General features: G+C 35.2%; 1 protein-coding gene across 2 annotated transcripts in view; it reads right to left on the bottom strand.

Moving 5' to 3' along the window:
• The window catches only part of HECTD2 (HECT domain E3 ubiquitin protein ligase 2), a 33,758-nt gene that overhangs the window by 3,281 nt on the left and 17,480 nt on the right, over positions 1-12,997 (bottom strand). Inside the window, exons 10-20 of one of the 2 annotated variants that reach the window (XM_085065253.1) lie at positions 12,507-12,630; positions 11,678-11,774; positions 10,675-10,782; positions 8,706-8,838; positions 6,226-6,314; positions 5,035-5,193; positions 4,672-4,746; positions 3,963-4,050; positions 3,602-3,708; positions 2,307-2,422; positions 1,538-1,681 (exon numbers count right to left, since the gene is read on the bottom strand). In XM_085065253.1, the coding sequence (XP_084921379.1) occupies positions 1,538-1,681; positions 2,307-2,422; positions 3,602-3,708; positions 3,963-4,050; positions 4,672-4,746; positions 5,035-5,193; positions 6,226-6,314; positions 8,706-8,838; positions 10,675-10,782; positions 11,678-11,774; positions 12,507-12,630 (1,240 nt within the window). Of the gene's footprint in view, positions 1-1,537; positions 1,682-2,306; positions 2,423-2,711; positions 2,895-3,601; positions 3,709-3,962; positions 4,051-4,671; positions 4,747-5,034; positions 5,194-6,225; positions 6,315-8,705; positions 8,839-10,674; positions 10,783-11,677; positions 11,775-12,506; positions 12,631-12,997 lie in introns of those variants that run through there. The other variant, XR_014853202.1, reaches the window with a different exon arrangement.

The following is a 12,997-nucleotide window of genomic DNA, read 5'->3' on the forward strand; positions in this document are numbered from 1 at the left end:
TAGACTTGTCCTACAGCTGATAACTTGGGGAGGAGACAGGAGAAAGACAATGAGCTGAAGCTCAACCTGACAATTGGAAAACACACTGAAAAATTTATAAAATTTGGACACACATATTTTATTATGTGACTCAAAAGCTCTCTAGGTCTCTTTTAATTTAATCTCTCAGTCTTTTAAATGGCACCAACTTGACCATTGACCATTGACAAACATTCCCAAAAGGGAGTAGAACCCCCAGATGTGGAAATCCAAGTTACTTTCCCCTCCCTGCCCTTTAAATGATCAGCAAAGATCTGTTAATTGGACTGGAGTCATGGTTTCTGAATTTGGAAAGTTGAGAAGCTTTTATTAATTTGACAATTCTTATTGCTATTACATTCTTTGATCTATTGTGAGCAATATGATGATGGTGTCTACATTCATCCCTGTGCAGGCAGTCTGACAGCAACAATTATCTTGCAAAACATAGACCTACAGCAGTTTAAAATGCACACTATTTCAAAACACATTTGCTCATCTTTAAGAAAAAGAACAATTTACAGAAGGAACATAAAAAGAGATTCAATATCGACTGATTTTTCTTCATTTTTCACCTGATATTCATGTTTCTTTAAAGTTACTGGAACCAGTTATTAGCTCGTTGAGAAAAGCATTAGAAATACCACATAAATGAGATAAATTCCATCTAAAAACAATCTCAAATGGATTATGTTTATTTACATAGATCAGCTCTTCACAGAAACCCCAGAAATATCCTCACTTTGAAAAATATAGTTCAATTTAAGTATTTTGATTACATTAAATGTTTGAGAAAACTAGGTAAAGCCAGTAACTACTGCTTCACAATGAGCTTCTGAGCAGCAAGTTTTTCTATACAGCTTTCAAATTATTTAAACTGACTTTCTCCAGTCTCAAGAAGTAAAATACTAACTGGAAAGTATGTCTCAAGTCAGTTCAATACAAAATAAAACTCTTTCAGAAACATATGAACTTGCCATGAACAATTTAATTGTCACAATGGAATTGCAAGACTGCTTTGTTCCTATATTTTCTGAGCACCTTCTGTATCCACCACTCACCAGGGGCTCTAAAGGAATGCTGCATCTTTGCAGCCACACATGCTGAAATCCTTATTTAAACCATCAAGAGAGAATGCAAGCATTTTCTGCAGCTGCAGGGGCTGCTATAAATAATGCAATTGAACTCAACAAATTCAGAAAAATTCATGGTAGTTCATGGTATATTTTCATTAGCTCAGCTGTCATGTTAGGAATGATTAAATATATAATTTATTTGAATTGAAAACATGTAAGTAATCTCCCTAAATAATTATGGGCCTCAAATGTAAATACTGACTGGAAAAACAATTTTTGAAACTATGCAATCAGTAAATGGGTATAACATTTTGAAGGCAGACTAAAGGAGTTTCTTCCTTGTACATTTGTTTTCTCTTCTATAAAAAGACATTCGAGAGCAACAAATGCTCTTAGGAAACAGTTTAATGAAAAAAATTTTAAAAATTGAAAGCATTACTCACCAATTAGTGGATGTTTCACTCTTTGAAATCTTGAAATTCAGATCAGCCATTCCTCCAACAGGTACTCTATCACTTCCTGTAGCAAAATGTAGCAGCTTCTTTTGAAGGTCAAGAGAAAATCCAAGTACTACATCCCAGAAGTATCTATGCTCAGGGCAGAGGGAGAAGAAAATGTTGCAAGATGCAACATTGTAAAAAAACCGTATGAAGATGATAATAAAACTACAAGTACTATACGCTGAGTAACACTTACTGAGAATTTAATATAATATGCAGGACACCATTAGTACCCCACTATACAAGGTTAAATTCCTAAGGAATTTACAAGTACAATGTTCTATTAATTTTGGAATGATGTCTTGCTAAATGATGCCCTAACTCACTCATCTATAAAAAATAAATGCCTTCTATTCACTAATATAAATGTCCTTAGTATCGGAGAGAAATGGGTAAAAAGGTATTTTTAGAAGACTGGATAATACAAATACTCAGATTTCATATGCAGGATTTTGAGCTATTCTTTTTAAACTATCTCCACTTCAATGTGGGCATAATCTTCTAAGGATATTCAGTAAACACGTAACATTAAGGATCTAATTCTTCCTGCTTATGATAATTTAGTAGTGTCTTTGTGGTGTCTTTGTCTTATTTGGAAATAGGTTTCTAAATCTTCCATCATTCTCAGATTACTCTTGAAGAGATTATTGCTGGAAGTCTAACATTTAATGATGTTTTAAACTCAGTAATTAGAATAAAAACCCAGGCCTACCGTATAGTGAGATCAGTTTTTTGGTAGCCCTCATATTGGGTACTTCGCTGTAAAGCAGACATATCCAGTTCAGGACTGCCACAGACAAGAATTTCAACCTCCTCTGGACGAAGTAGCTGCCATAAATCAAGCATAAAATATTTAATATTTCAAGAAGATGAGAAATTATGCTACTAGATTAAGATTACATTTTTATTTTGCCATCATAGAAATATTAACACAACACCATTCAATGTAAGTCTAACTTGGATACACATTGATTATAGAAAAATTAATCCTTCAGCACTTTGAAGAATCTCTTACTGCCATATATAGTAGAAAGTAAATTACAGGATAACACTATTTCAGCATATTTCTTTTGGTTTTCACTTCTATGTCATTCTTACATTTATTACACTGACTTGCCTGTCATCTGATCAGACTGCAAATGGGTCAGGAAGAAAATCAAGTTTGTACATATGGAATTCTGAGGGATGGTCTTGATGTCAATTTTGATTTCAACTTCCATCTCATTTACACTGACAAGTTCCAGTGTGGGCAGCAGAGCAGCAGAGGCTGACAGAACTTGACTCTTGGTTGTACACACTGCTGTGCAAAGCAAATACTTACAACAATAAACCATGTTTAATAGCCACTAAACTTCACCTGCAAAACCTACTTATTCATTTACTACAACATCATGAAGCTGCATGGAAGTATGTCATGGCATTTCAATGGATTCTCATTGTCCTTCCAGAACCTTCCCTGCGGCTGGGCACATCTCCTTCTGCTGCAATTCACCAATTTCACTGGAATTTAGAAAATCCCAGGCAAATTGCAACTGCCTCTTCTTTCTCAATGCAGAAGGGATGCTGTAAATTACAAAAGTCATTCCAACAGCCAAACAGGACTGAAAATAGAAGAAAGTTTAATCTCAACCTCACTGAGTGTTCCTCCTGCAAAAAGCAATTTTCAGAGGAGTCACTCAGGAGCACACAGACACAGTCGTTCTGCAGTTCCCAAATGTAGGGAACACAGAGAAACCTTGTAAACATTCACAGGAGAGCCTGTGAAGTGTCTGTGAATCCACAGCGATAAACCTATCTTCTGGATCTTTATGTATTGCTTTTCAATGAAATACTACAGAGAATGGTTGATTACCTGATTAATTGCTTCTAGTTACATTGAAATAAGTCTATTGATCAATCAAGATTCTTTCCAAATCTTAAAATCATCCAGTGCAATTTGTCTAATTTAGCTGTCATTGTCAAATAGTTGAAATAGAAGTGAAGGGTTAAGTTTCACTTTATTCTTACCAATAATGCATATGAAGCACAGACACTGTGAAATCCATAATAGAAAGCTGCAAATTGTTTGTAGATCGATTTATTGAGAAGAAAATCAACATAGAGCTGCACATACTCTAAAAAAAAAAAAATTATTTTGTTAAATTATAATGGTTTTAATCAATCACTTGTTCTGCTCTTTAAGATTGTAGTGAATTATGAAAAATGAATGCATTTAATTTTAGATACCATTAAATTGGTAGGCATAACAGAAAGGACTACAGCCATTTCATTTTCACACTTTGTTAATGAAAACCAAGGCTTATATAAAAGAAGAAAAAGGACAAACTTAAATCTGCAAAGTATGTGTAGTTATTATACACTGAAGTACCTTTCCTATTCCTATTTGTGACTGGAATTTTATCTCCATTTGGCTTTAAGTTGTAAGATTTTATAACACCAAATTCTTCCTGAAAAACCTACAAAAAAGAGGAGTCAAGGTCAGCACTGGAATAAATTAATATACTCACAAATTACAAAGCTTGTACTATGTCATGTAGCTCCCTCTCTCTCTTCAGCACATGCTGTAATTCTGAGGGTTATGAGGTATTTATAAGTTAAATATTACAATTTTCAACAAATTGCTTAGGAAATTGGTATTCAAAGAAGAAAATTTGACCCTGTTAGATACTGGCATGTCAAACTGACCTGCAGGCTCTGGAGCCACAGAGTTTTCCATACAGAAGAACAATCTATGAATAGCAAATACAATTAAGAAGGTATTCGTTCTGCTGATTCATATTTGCTAATCTATGAATAGCAAATACAATTAAGAAGGTATTCGTTCTGCTGTAGCTCACCTAGGAACTAAGTACCACCAATATGAAATTTAATTAACTAGTATGTCTGTTCTGAAACAATGAATAAATGAAAAAGACTTTCTTGACTGAAATAGCTCCTGGAGCAAGCTCTGATCTCTGGGCAGTTATATTCCAAACAATCAGCAATCACACAGCAATAAGCCACTCCACTGCCATTCCAACACTGGGAAAAATCACTGAAGGAGTTTGAGAAGCACTTATAGTTGTGCATTTAATGACCTGAAAGGTTGAGTAAAAGTCCTCTTCGACATTGCCTTCATAGGATAGAAGTTCACTTAGTCCATGCGCCAATTCCTACAATATCAGTAAAAAATCCTTAGTAAATCTACAAAACTAAGTGATGCACTTTGCAACGATGTGCCTGAAGCATTGTTTTATACAGAAAGCATCTTGCAAAAAGCTGTATATTTAAAATGCATGCTATGCTAGAAAACACAGAGATTTTGTTTTCAGCAGAAGGAGAATTTATCGGCCTTTGTTGAAAAAAACAGCTGTTTTCAAAAGGTTTACAATTCAAGCATTAGACATAAATAAACCAGGTTTTATATCAGTAATTTCGCCTCTTAAAAATGTAATACTTACAGGCATAATCTGAAACAGGTCGTCTAATGTGACACCACAGATGCCTACAAGTGTGTTATGATCACAGGGAACAATGGGAGGACTCAATAATTTCTTGTAACAGCAAGGTGGGAAACGAATATCCAAGGTGATGCTGTTATATACAGCAAGTCCCATAAGCTATGTATGTCAAATGTTAAGGGCAAATCTGACACATCCTTATTATAGCTAGTATTTTTGTAGCTTGGAAAAAAGTACTTCAAGATTCATGCTCAACAGAAGGAATGGAAATGAATTAATTTTTTCTGGACAGACAATTTTCAATGCAGTTTTGCATTACAATTAAGCAGTGGTTAACATGGTCAAATGATGCACATTGACAGAATGTTTGAGAATGTTCGTAATAATATTCTATACAAGCATTTCTACAATAATTTTTTCCAAAGTATTGTTATGAAAAAGAGAAAGCCAGATATGGATATCGTAGTGAGAGCTGAATAAAGCGATGTTTCTTTAAAATAAATCTAAAAGCATGAAGACAAACCTGCACTGGTACCACAGCTCGTCCATTAGCACATGTAAGTGCATCCCATGAAACAAATTTGGAAATATACCAATTCAATTTCTCACTAGAATAGAATATTTCTGTTAGAAAAGACCTACAACTGTCATCTAATCCAACTGCAATCAGTAAATGGGGACACTATTACTTCATCTCAGTAGAGTTATAAGCATAATAATACCAAAATAATTTGTTTGAGGTATATATATGAGCACAACAGAAAACTTAGAAAATAAACTTGTGCCCAAAATAGCACGTGGCTTCCATTTTGTAATAAAAATGGAAAAAAGCCACACACTGCTCAACAGGGACTTAAATGAAGTATTAATGATACAGGCACATTGATGTTTACTGAAAGAAACTCAGAGGCTTTAGTACATCAAAAAATACAACTTATACACAAAAAAGTTGCATGTTTAATATTGACTTAGCATTTTCTGACTGTAAAATGTACCATGTACCCACACACCACCATTATTTTCCTATTTTTAGTTCACTTATTTGAACAATATAAAACAAAATACATTTGAAATGGAATGCATGTGTATATACAACCTTTGAAGGAGCTTTAGCCAGTGCCTTATTTCATCCCCTCACCAGCTGATCGAAAGGCTGTCTTCTGGCACATTCTACTGGACATAAAAGGATACAGCTCCAACCAGTCGGAATTCCGAATAGTTATCGCATTTAAAGCTGCTGAACCAATGGCAGTGTGAGTCCTTGTGGTAGGTGAACATGCCTGCAGAACAGCAACGTGGCCTTTACAAAGCCTGAGCTTTGGAAGAAGTCGTACAAAGCCTCATCTTTCTCACCCATGCACCCTCAGAAGTGCTCCAGGGGGTGCCCACATCCCCACGCCTGTTCCAGGACTCTGTTCCCACCCACGGCAGGAGCCTGCAGGCAGGCGCTTGGGAAGAGCACAAGGGCAGTGCCAAGCCTGGAGCAGGCTCAAGCCCACCACTCCTGCTGGGTGCTGGTGCAACATGTTCTTCTGGGCCTCCAGCTGTGGATATTCTGCACTGTCTCTGTGCAATCTGTTTCTTCATTGCACTTCAGCATCTGTGCTGCTATAAACCTTAACTGTCTAACCAAAAATTTTCTTACTGCAATGTAAACCCACTTATTTCCTCCTTTCTTCCCTGGTCAATAGCAGATGACAATCCCTAAAAATGCTGGCATGAATCCCATGATACAAATACCATAAGCTTTACCTTCTTAGAATAGAAAGCTGTAAATAGTTTAAGTTATGCACACACACTAGCAGCAAAGGGGTATGTTTCGTATTTTCTGTTCAAAAAATTACACCAGAAAAGATAAAAAAGCCCCAAACCACATGTACCCTAAAAAAGAGCCACTCATGGGTCTAAATTACAAGCTAGATCCCACTGAAATCATGAGTATGAAGATGAGTTTGACTGCTATTTGCATTAGGTACAGAACATTCTGTTTTAAAGAGTGACAGAAAGTAAAAACCTACATAATGAAAGCAGCTAGCAGCTCTAAAATGCCTAGGAAGTATTGCTCAGAGAAGGAAGACATGCTCCACATAAGCATGCTCTAATGGAGAAGTGGATAAAATGTGATGACCTGTCTTCATTTGTTGGGATTGAATGGGCCAAATTTATTATTGTTTCCATGGTCTGTACAAACCAAAGCTCAAATTGCTCAACAGCTCTAAGCACATCTTGTGTGCAATAGTTCACTGCATCTCTGTTTGAAGATAAAGTGGGTGAAAAATAATATTTAAACAAAAAAAAATCAAAGTCCTTTTGATTAAGAAAAGAAAAAAGAATGAAAATTCAACTTGTCTCAGGGACATCTTGTTCTTATGATAAATTACAGGCAAAAAGTTGCCTTCATGTTTTACCCGCCACTCTCCTGAACAATTTATCTTTTGAACTCTAGCTCAAAAAGATGCTCATAAACAAAGATTTAGACACTGCCATTGCCAGGAGCAACGGAACAGCTGCATGTAAGGCTGAGAAAATTTCACATACTAAAAGATGAGAGGGATGGTGGAACAAAGTAAGTTTTGAATCCCATTTATTAACCGTCCACACCAATATAAAGAAAGCATTGCAAAAAACATAGGCAGGCACACAGCTGAGTTAATTAAGAGTTTTTAAATACCAGGAGTTAAAACTGAAGAATCAGCTAACCTGGAAAGGGTAATAACTGTGATATTTTCCCTTCCAAGCTTCTGACCTGTTATTTTCAACTTAAAACATTAAAGACAGCAGAGGATACAGTCCCTTTCCAAGGGACAAGAATATTTCTGAACTCCTCCCAGACTTGGCTGATAGTTGTAACAATGAAAGAATTTACACTTTAAAGTAAGGAAGCCTGCGAGAGATGGTGAAGAAATAAATTACTCTGAATGTTTCCAAACTCATCAGTTACCAAGCTCTGCTGACAGCACTTTCACTAACTGAACTGTCAGACTTACAGAACACTTTCTGCAGGATAAATTGTTTCCTATTCAGGTTGCTGTTACCAATGTCATGTCTCCACACAGACCCCTTTTTAGCAGAAAAACAGCTACAGGCAAATAACAATCTCAGCAGGTATAAGGATGTATTTATGACTTAAAATTCTGTACCTTTAGTAGGAGTCCTATAAACAACAAAGGACCACGAATTTAAGGGACATGAACACTTCCAGGCATAGACAGAGAAATCTTGCATTCTGCCAGTGACTATCAGGTGTTATGCTCAAGTCCCTGGAAATCAATTTAAAAGCCATCCTGGCAACACTTTAACCCACTAAATCATCAGTAATATATCCATGCCCAGAGGAAGCTCATTGAAGGGGTGAAAAAAACTCACCCAGATCCATCTACATCACTGTAAAACAAGTAGATGGAACTGCTTGTTTATGACAGCCCATTCATGTCTTACAATCTTCTATATACACAAAAAGTCTTAATTTTTTTTGCTAAACCATTGTGCTGGTTTAGGCTGAGATAGAGTTAATTTCCTAAATAGCTAATAGCTAGTGCAAGGATATGTTTTGGATTTGTGCTGAAAACAGTATTTATAACACACAGACTTTTCTATTATTGCTGAGCAGTGTTTACACAGAATTTGAACAAATTCTCACTTTATACTTAAGACCATTTATGAGGACTTACCATAATCTGGGTGAAAAATCTGTCGAATCAGAAGAAGAAACCATTCTTTTGTCAGGCCACCCATATCAAGACCAGCTTCCCCTACAAATGTGACTTTTAACTTCTTTTTCAGATCTGCCTTCTTTCTTGCCAGCTATTGTGAAATAGGTAGGGAAGAAGATAAAGGAGATTTAACATATTATCACTACCGCTAGCCACAGAGAACACACCTCTCTGCTTCTACCACTCTTGCTTTGCTTAAACTATTAATTTGCATAATTTTCTAAAAGGTCAAAACTACATTAAAACAATGACTGAATTGCAGAAGCAAGACAATTATGACTACTTGACACCATCAACTACTTTGCACACGGTGTCACTGTCTGGGCTTGAAAAGAAGTTAGGTGGTGCACAAATAGACTTAAGCAATCAGATACAATCAATTGAGTCTGTCTGGAATATTTCAGACCTATATAATTTTTACCTTTTACAGAAGATGTTTTACCAGGAAGAAATGACAGATTAAAAAAGTAATTAGACATAATTTGGAAATATTTAGAAATAAGGAAGTAAGCTCAGATTGTCAGTATTTGGATACCATTTGGTTCTGTGTAAGATGCCTGCCAGCAAATATTAGCTGCTTTTCAAAACTGTTTTTTAGACAATGGTAACAAGCTCTTTTCATTGCTTTTTCCTAAGAGACAGCATTTCATCCAGGTACACAAAAAACCTGCATAGAATTAGATTACAGTCTTTTACAATTAACAGTGATCTTTTAGACTGAGTCCCTATACAAGTTTTCTTTAAACTATTAATCACTGTCCAGCTCCAGAGGAAGTGTTTAACCAGCCAGGAATATGCATGTGCTAAAATAATCTCCATGTTGTTAGCTGCTCAAGTAAACTCCTGTTACACAAATTTTATGATTGCAGGTATTTGTGTTATTTGAAACAAGCTATTTATTAGCTGAAGGGATTTTCCTTTGCAATTAAAAAAAAATTGAAATACAAGTAAGACATCTTCCCCCTTCACCTGCCATTCCCCATAATTTTGAGAATATGTATATATAATACATTCTTACTCATCTCTGAGATGGGTAGAAGAAAACATCAGAAATAAATAGAATATTTTGACTATAAAAACCTTTGAAGTTGCTCTTGGTTATTTTAGTATGGTAAAAAAAATCTACAGTGCCTGAGAGAAAACAATATTACCACTCATATTTCTTCTATTTTAGGAGAAAATGCCAAAACAGACAGGTTTTAATATAGGAAAATAAAGTTTAAACTTACATTTTCTGAAATGAGTAATCAGAATTTGTTTGATGTTGTTTTCACTACCTTGACTTATTTTTCAGTATCATCAGGCTGTTCTCAGTGTTGAGAAACAGAGGAAACTAAATTTCTTTGAATAATGTTAATTAGCAAGGTTCAGTGGGTACTGAAGAATTGCCTACTTTAATGGACACATCTGCTTCATTTCTAAAACAGGAAAAATTACATTCAAGAATGTGAATGCAAAATCAAGATAAGAATTTAAGAAAAGAAAGCCGAAAATTATTCTTAGAGGATAGAGAAGGAAAAGAATAAAAATATTCCAAGAATTAGAACAGAACAACCTCATTAGTGATTAGTCACATACTATTCATGCTGCTATCAGGGACTCAAGTCCTACACAGCCTGATAATTGTGCACTGTATTTTTAACACAAAAATTACAAACAAAAATACAGACCATGTGCCAGCATGTATGTTTATTATGGGCTTAGCTATGGAGCAGTATGAGCACAGGAAATGAATTTCAAAATGACTAACCCAATCTGTTCTGCAGCACTGCAATTTTGACAGTAACTAAGTTTTTTTTATTTAGTATTAAGCAGTTATATTCCCAATCTCTTAGTGCAAAAGATTTAAATGCGACTTATTAAATCGAAATCTAACTTCAATAGCTACTCTGCAGCAACACACAGTTTAATTGTATTTTTTTGTTACCTCATCAAGTGAGTCACTAACAAGGTGTGTCCTCCTCACTTTCACGTTTAGGAATAACATATTCATGTCAGGCTTCTGTCTGCGAGAGACTTTATCCACAAGGCTTTGCTATTTGAATGAAAAAGAAACATCACACATGCAGTATCTTCATTTAAAAAAAGGTGTCACACTTGTGTAACTGTAAAAAGTTCTCAGTATCTTGTATTAAAGACATTTCCCAAACATCACAGCTGCCTCAGTATCTTCTAAGGGATTGAGAGCAATTTCTTTCCTACTGCAGATATAACTTACACTATATTTGAATAAACTCATGGGGAGGTTTAGTAAGAAGGTGGCTATTGTACTACAATTTTTTTGACTTCCCAAATGATTAAAAATATACCCATAAGATTCTGGAAGCTCGCTGGTGCTTTAATTAGCTATTCACAAGGCATATCCAGCCAGACAGGAATGGAGAGGTGCTGGTGCTGCCACACAGCACTGAAGAAGAGAGCATCACCTATCACCGGTAGAAAATTATCACTGAGGGAGGCAGACAGTGCCTCTTTCCAAGCAGAAGAGGCTGCCAGAAGCAGCACCTCTTCCATGACCTGAAAATATACAGTTGAATCTTGGTCTTCCATGACAACATACCTTCATGGAATAAAATACAAAACAGTACAAAATTCTCATGCAATTTTTCTTCCTTAATCATCTTGTTAATTTAACATGTGAAGCACATTACGCTGGTTTCCCAAAAGAGGAAAAATTAAGTCAATTACTCTTTCTCTATAACACTGCTATCTATAGGGCTCCTGAAGCTAAGTACACAAAAAGAAAAAAATACTGAGAGAATTCAGGATGGATATTTGTAGACTATTCATAGTAAAATGGTTTAAGTTCTTTTTCAGGGTAGGCAGAAATACTAGAAATTGTAATGACAGGTCATGTGTAATATCAATCTAACAAATCCTTATAAAATACTAATGAATGAGACACAGACATTTATCATTAAGGGACTTACCCGTGCAATACTTATCATTTGTTGTTCTGAGTCTCTTTGAATAATAACTTTTTTTGCTGCTATAGAAATAATAAATGGGTACTGACAGAAAGAAAACCTAAGAGAAAAGAAGATAAAATATTTTCTTTTTAGCATCTAGCGTATTATTTTCATTTTAAGAAAATAGGAGTTAATTATTGTTGAGTAACTAATCCCTCCACTGACAATTTGCTAATAGCTGCTGGTTTTTTCACTTTGTGTAGAGATACTTGATTCAGTAGAACAAAGTGTTATTTGCAAATATTGGTAGAAACTGTAATTAGTAATACTTATCTTTTGTCATTTGGGTTTTGTGTGGTTTGTTTTGTTTTTTTTTTTTTCCTTCTCAAGTAGAACATCAGGTATCAGACAGAAGCGCAGTCTGAAATACCTGTTCAGTGGAGCAAATTATGGTCTCCAACTGCTGCTAAAGGCAAGGAAAATGCCTTTGAACGTATTGGAGGCTTTAGTATGTTTGCAGTAAGACACAGTTAGAAGTCTATGCCAATAATTAATAAACTTACTTTATTATCATCATCCATATTTTATATCTTTTCGCCAGTTTGCAAAGGCAGGATGAGATTTATCCCAGTCAATCTTACATCCATGCAGTAGCAAGTAAGTAGTAGCTATACTATGTTTTTCCAATAAAATACAGTATTTAACATGGACATATATACTCATAAATGGTACGCATATCGTATCTACAGACACCATATATACATACACTGTATTTAATATCAATATATGTAGTGTAGATATGGTGCTTTGAAATATTACTCAACAAGAAACAACCAGTTATTCTTCTTACCTGTGAGAATTCCCATAGCATTGCCAGTTATGATATTCTTCCATAAGATCAATATGATCAAGTGTAGAATTATAGAAATCCGTATATGAAATAATAGGAGGGCTAATCAGACTATTTGCAGCATCTACGAAGAAAACACAAAAGTCTTAAAATAATGCCTGGATTCAACCCATCTCATTACTCAGCACCATGACCACCAGTGAATGCAGAAACTTTAAGCCAGGTCTAAAATAATACTAAAAAATTAATAAACTGGCTACAGAACTTAGCTCAGTCTTAGCTTCAGAATTACAGCTACAACTTAACACCACATGACATCACACTAATTGCTGCAGAAAAAAGTAAATCCCTAATTCAGACCATTTCTGATAAGGGAACCTCAGTTTGACTCTGGCTTCCGTACTGACATACACTAAATTAAGGTTTCATGGATAAAGGATGCTAAATTCTGCTGAAATTTATGAAAAAGCAATTTGACAAATGAAGATGTT

The sequence above is a fragment of the Lichenostomus cassidix genome, chromosome 6, assembly GCF_008360975.1.
Source record: "Lichenostomus cassidix isolate B80296 chromosome 6, HeHo_3.0, whole genome shotgun sequence".
Taxonomy (NCBI): Eukaryota; Metazoa; Chordata; class Aves; order Passeriformes; family Meliphagidae; genus Lichenostomus; species Lichenostomus cassidix.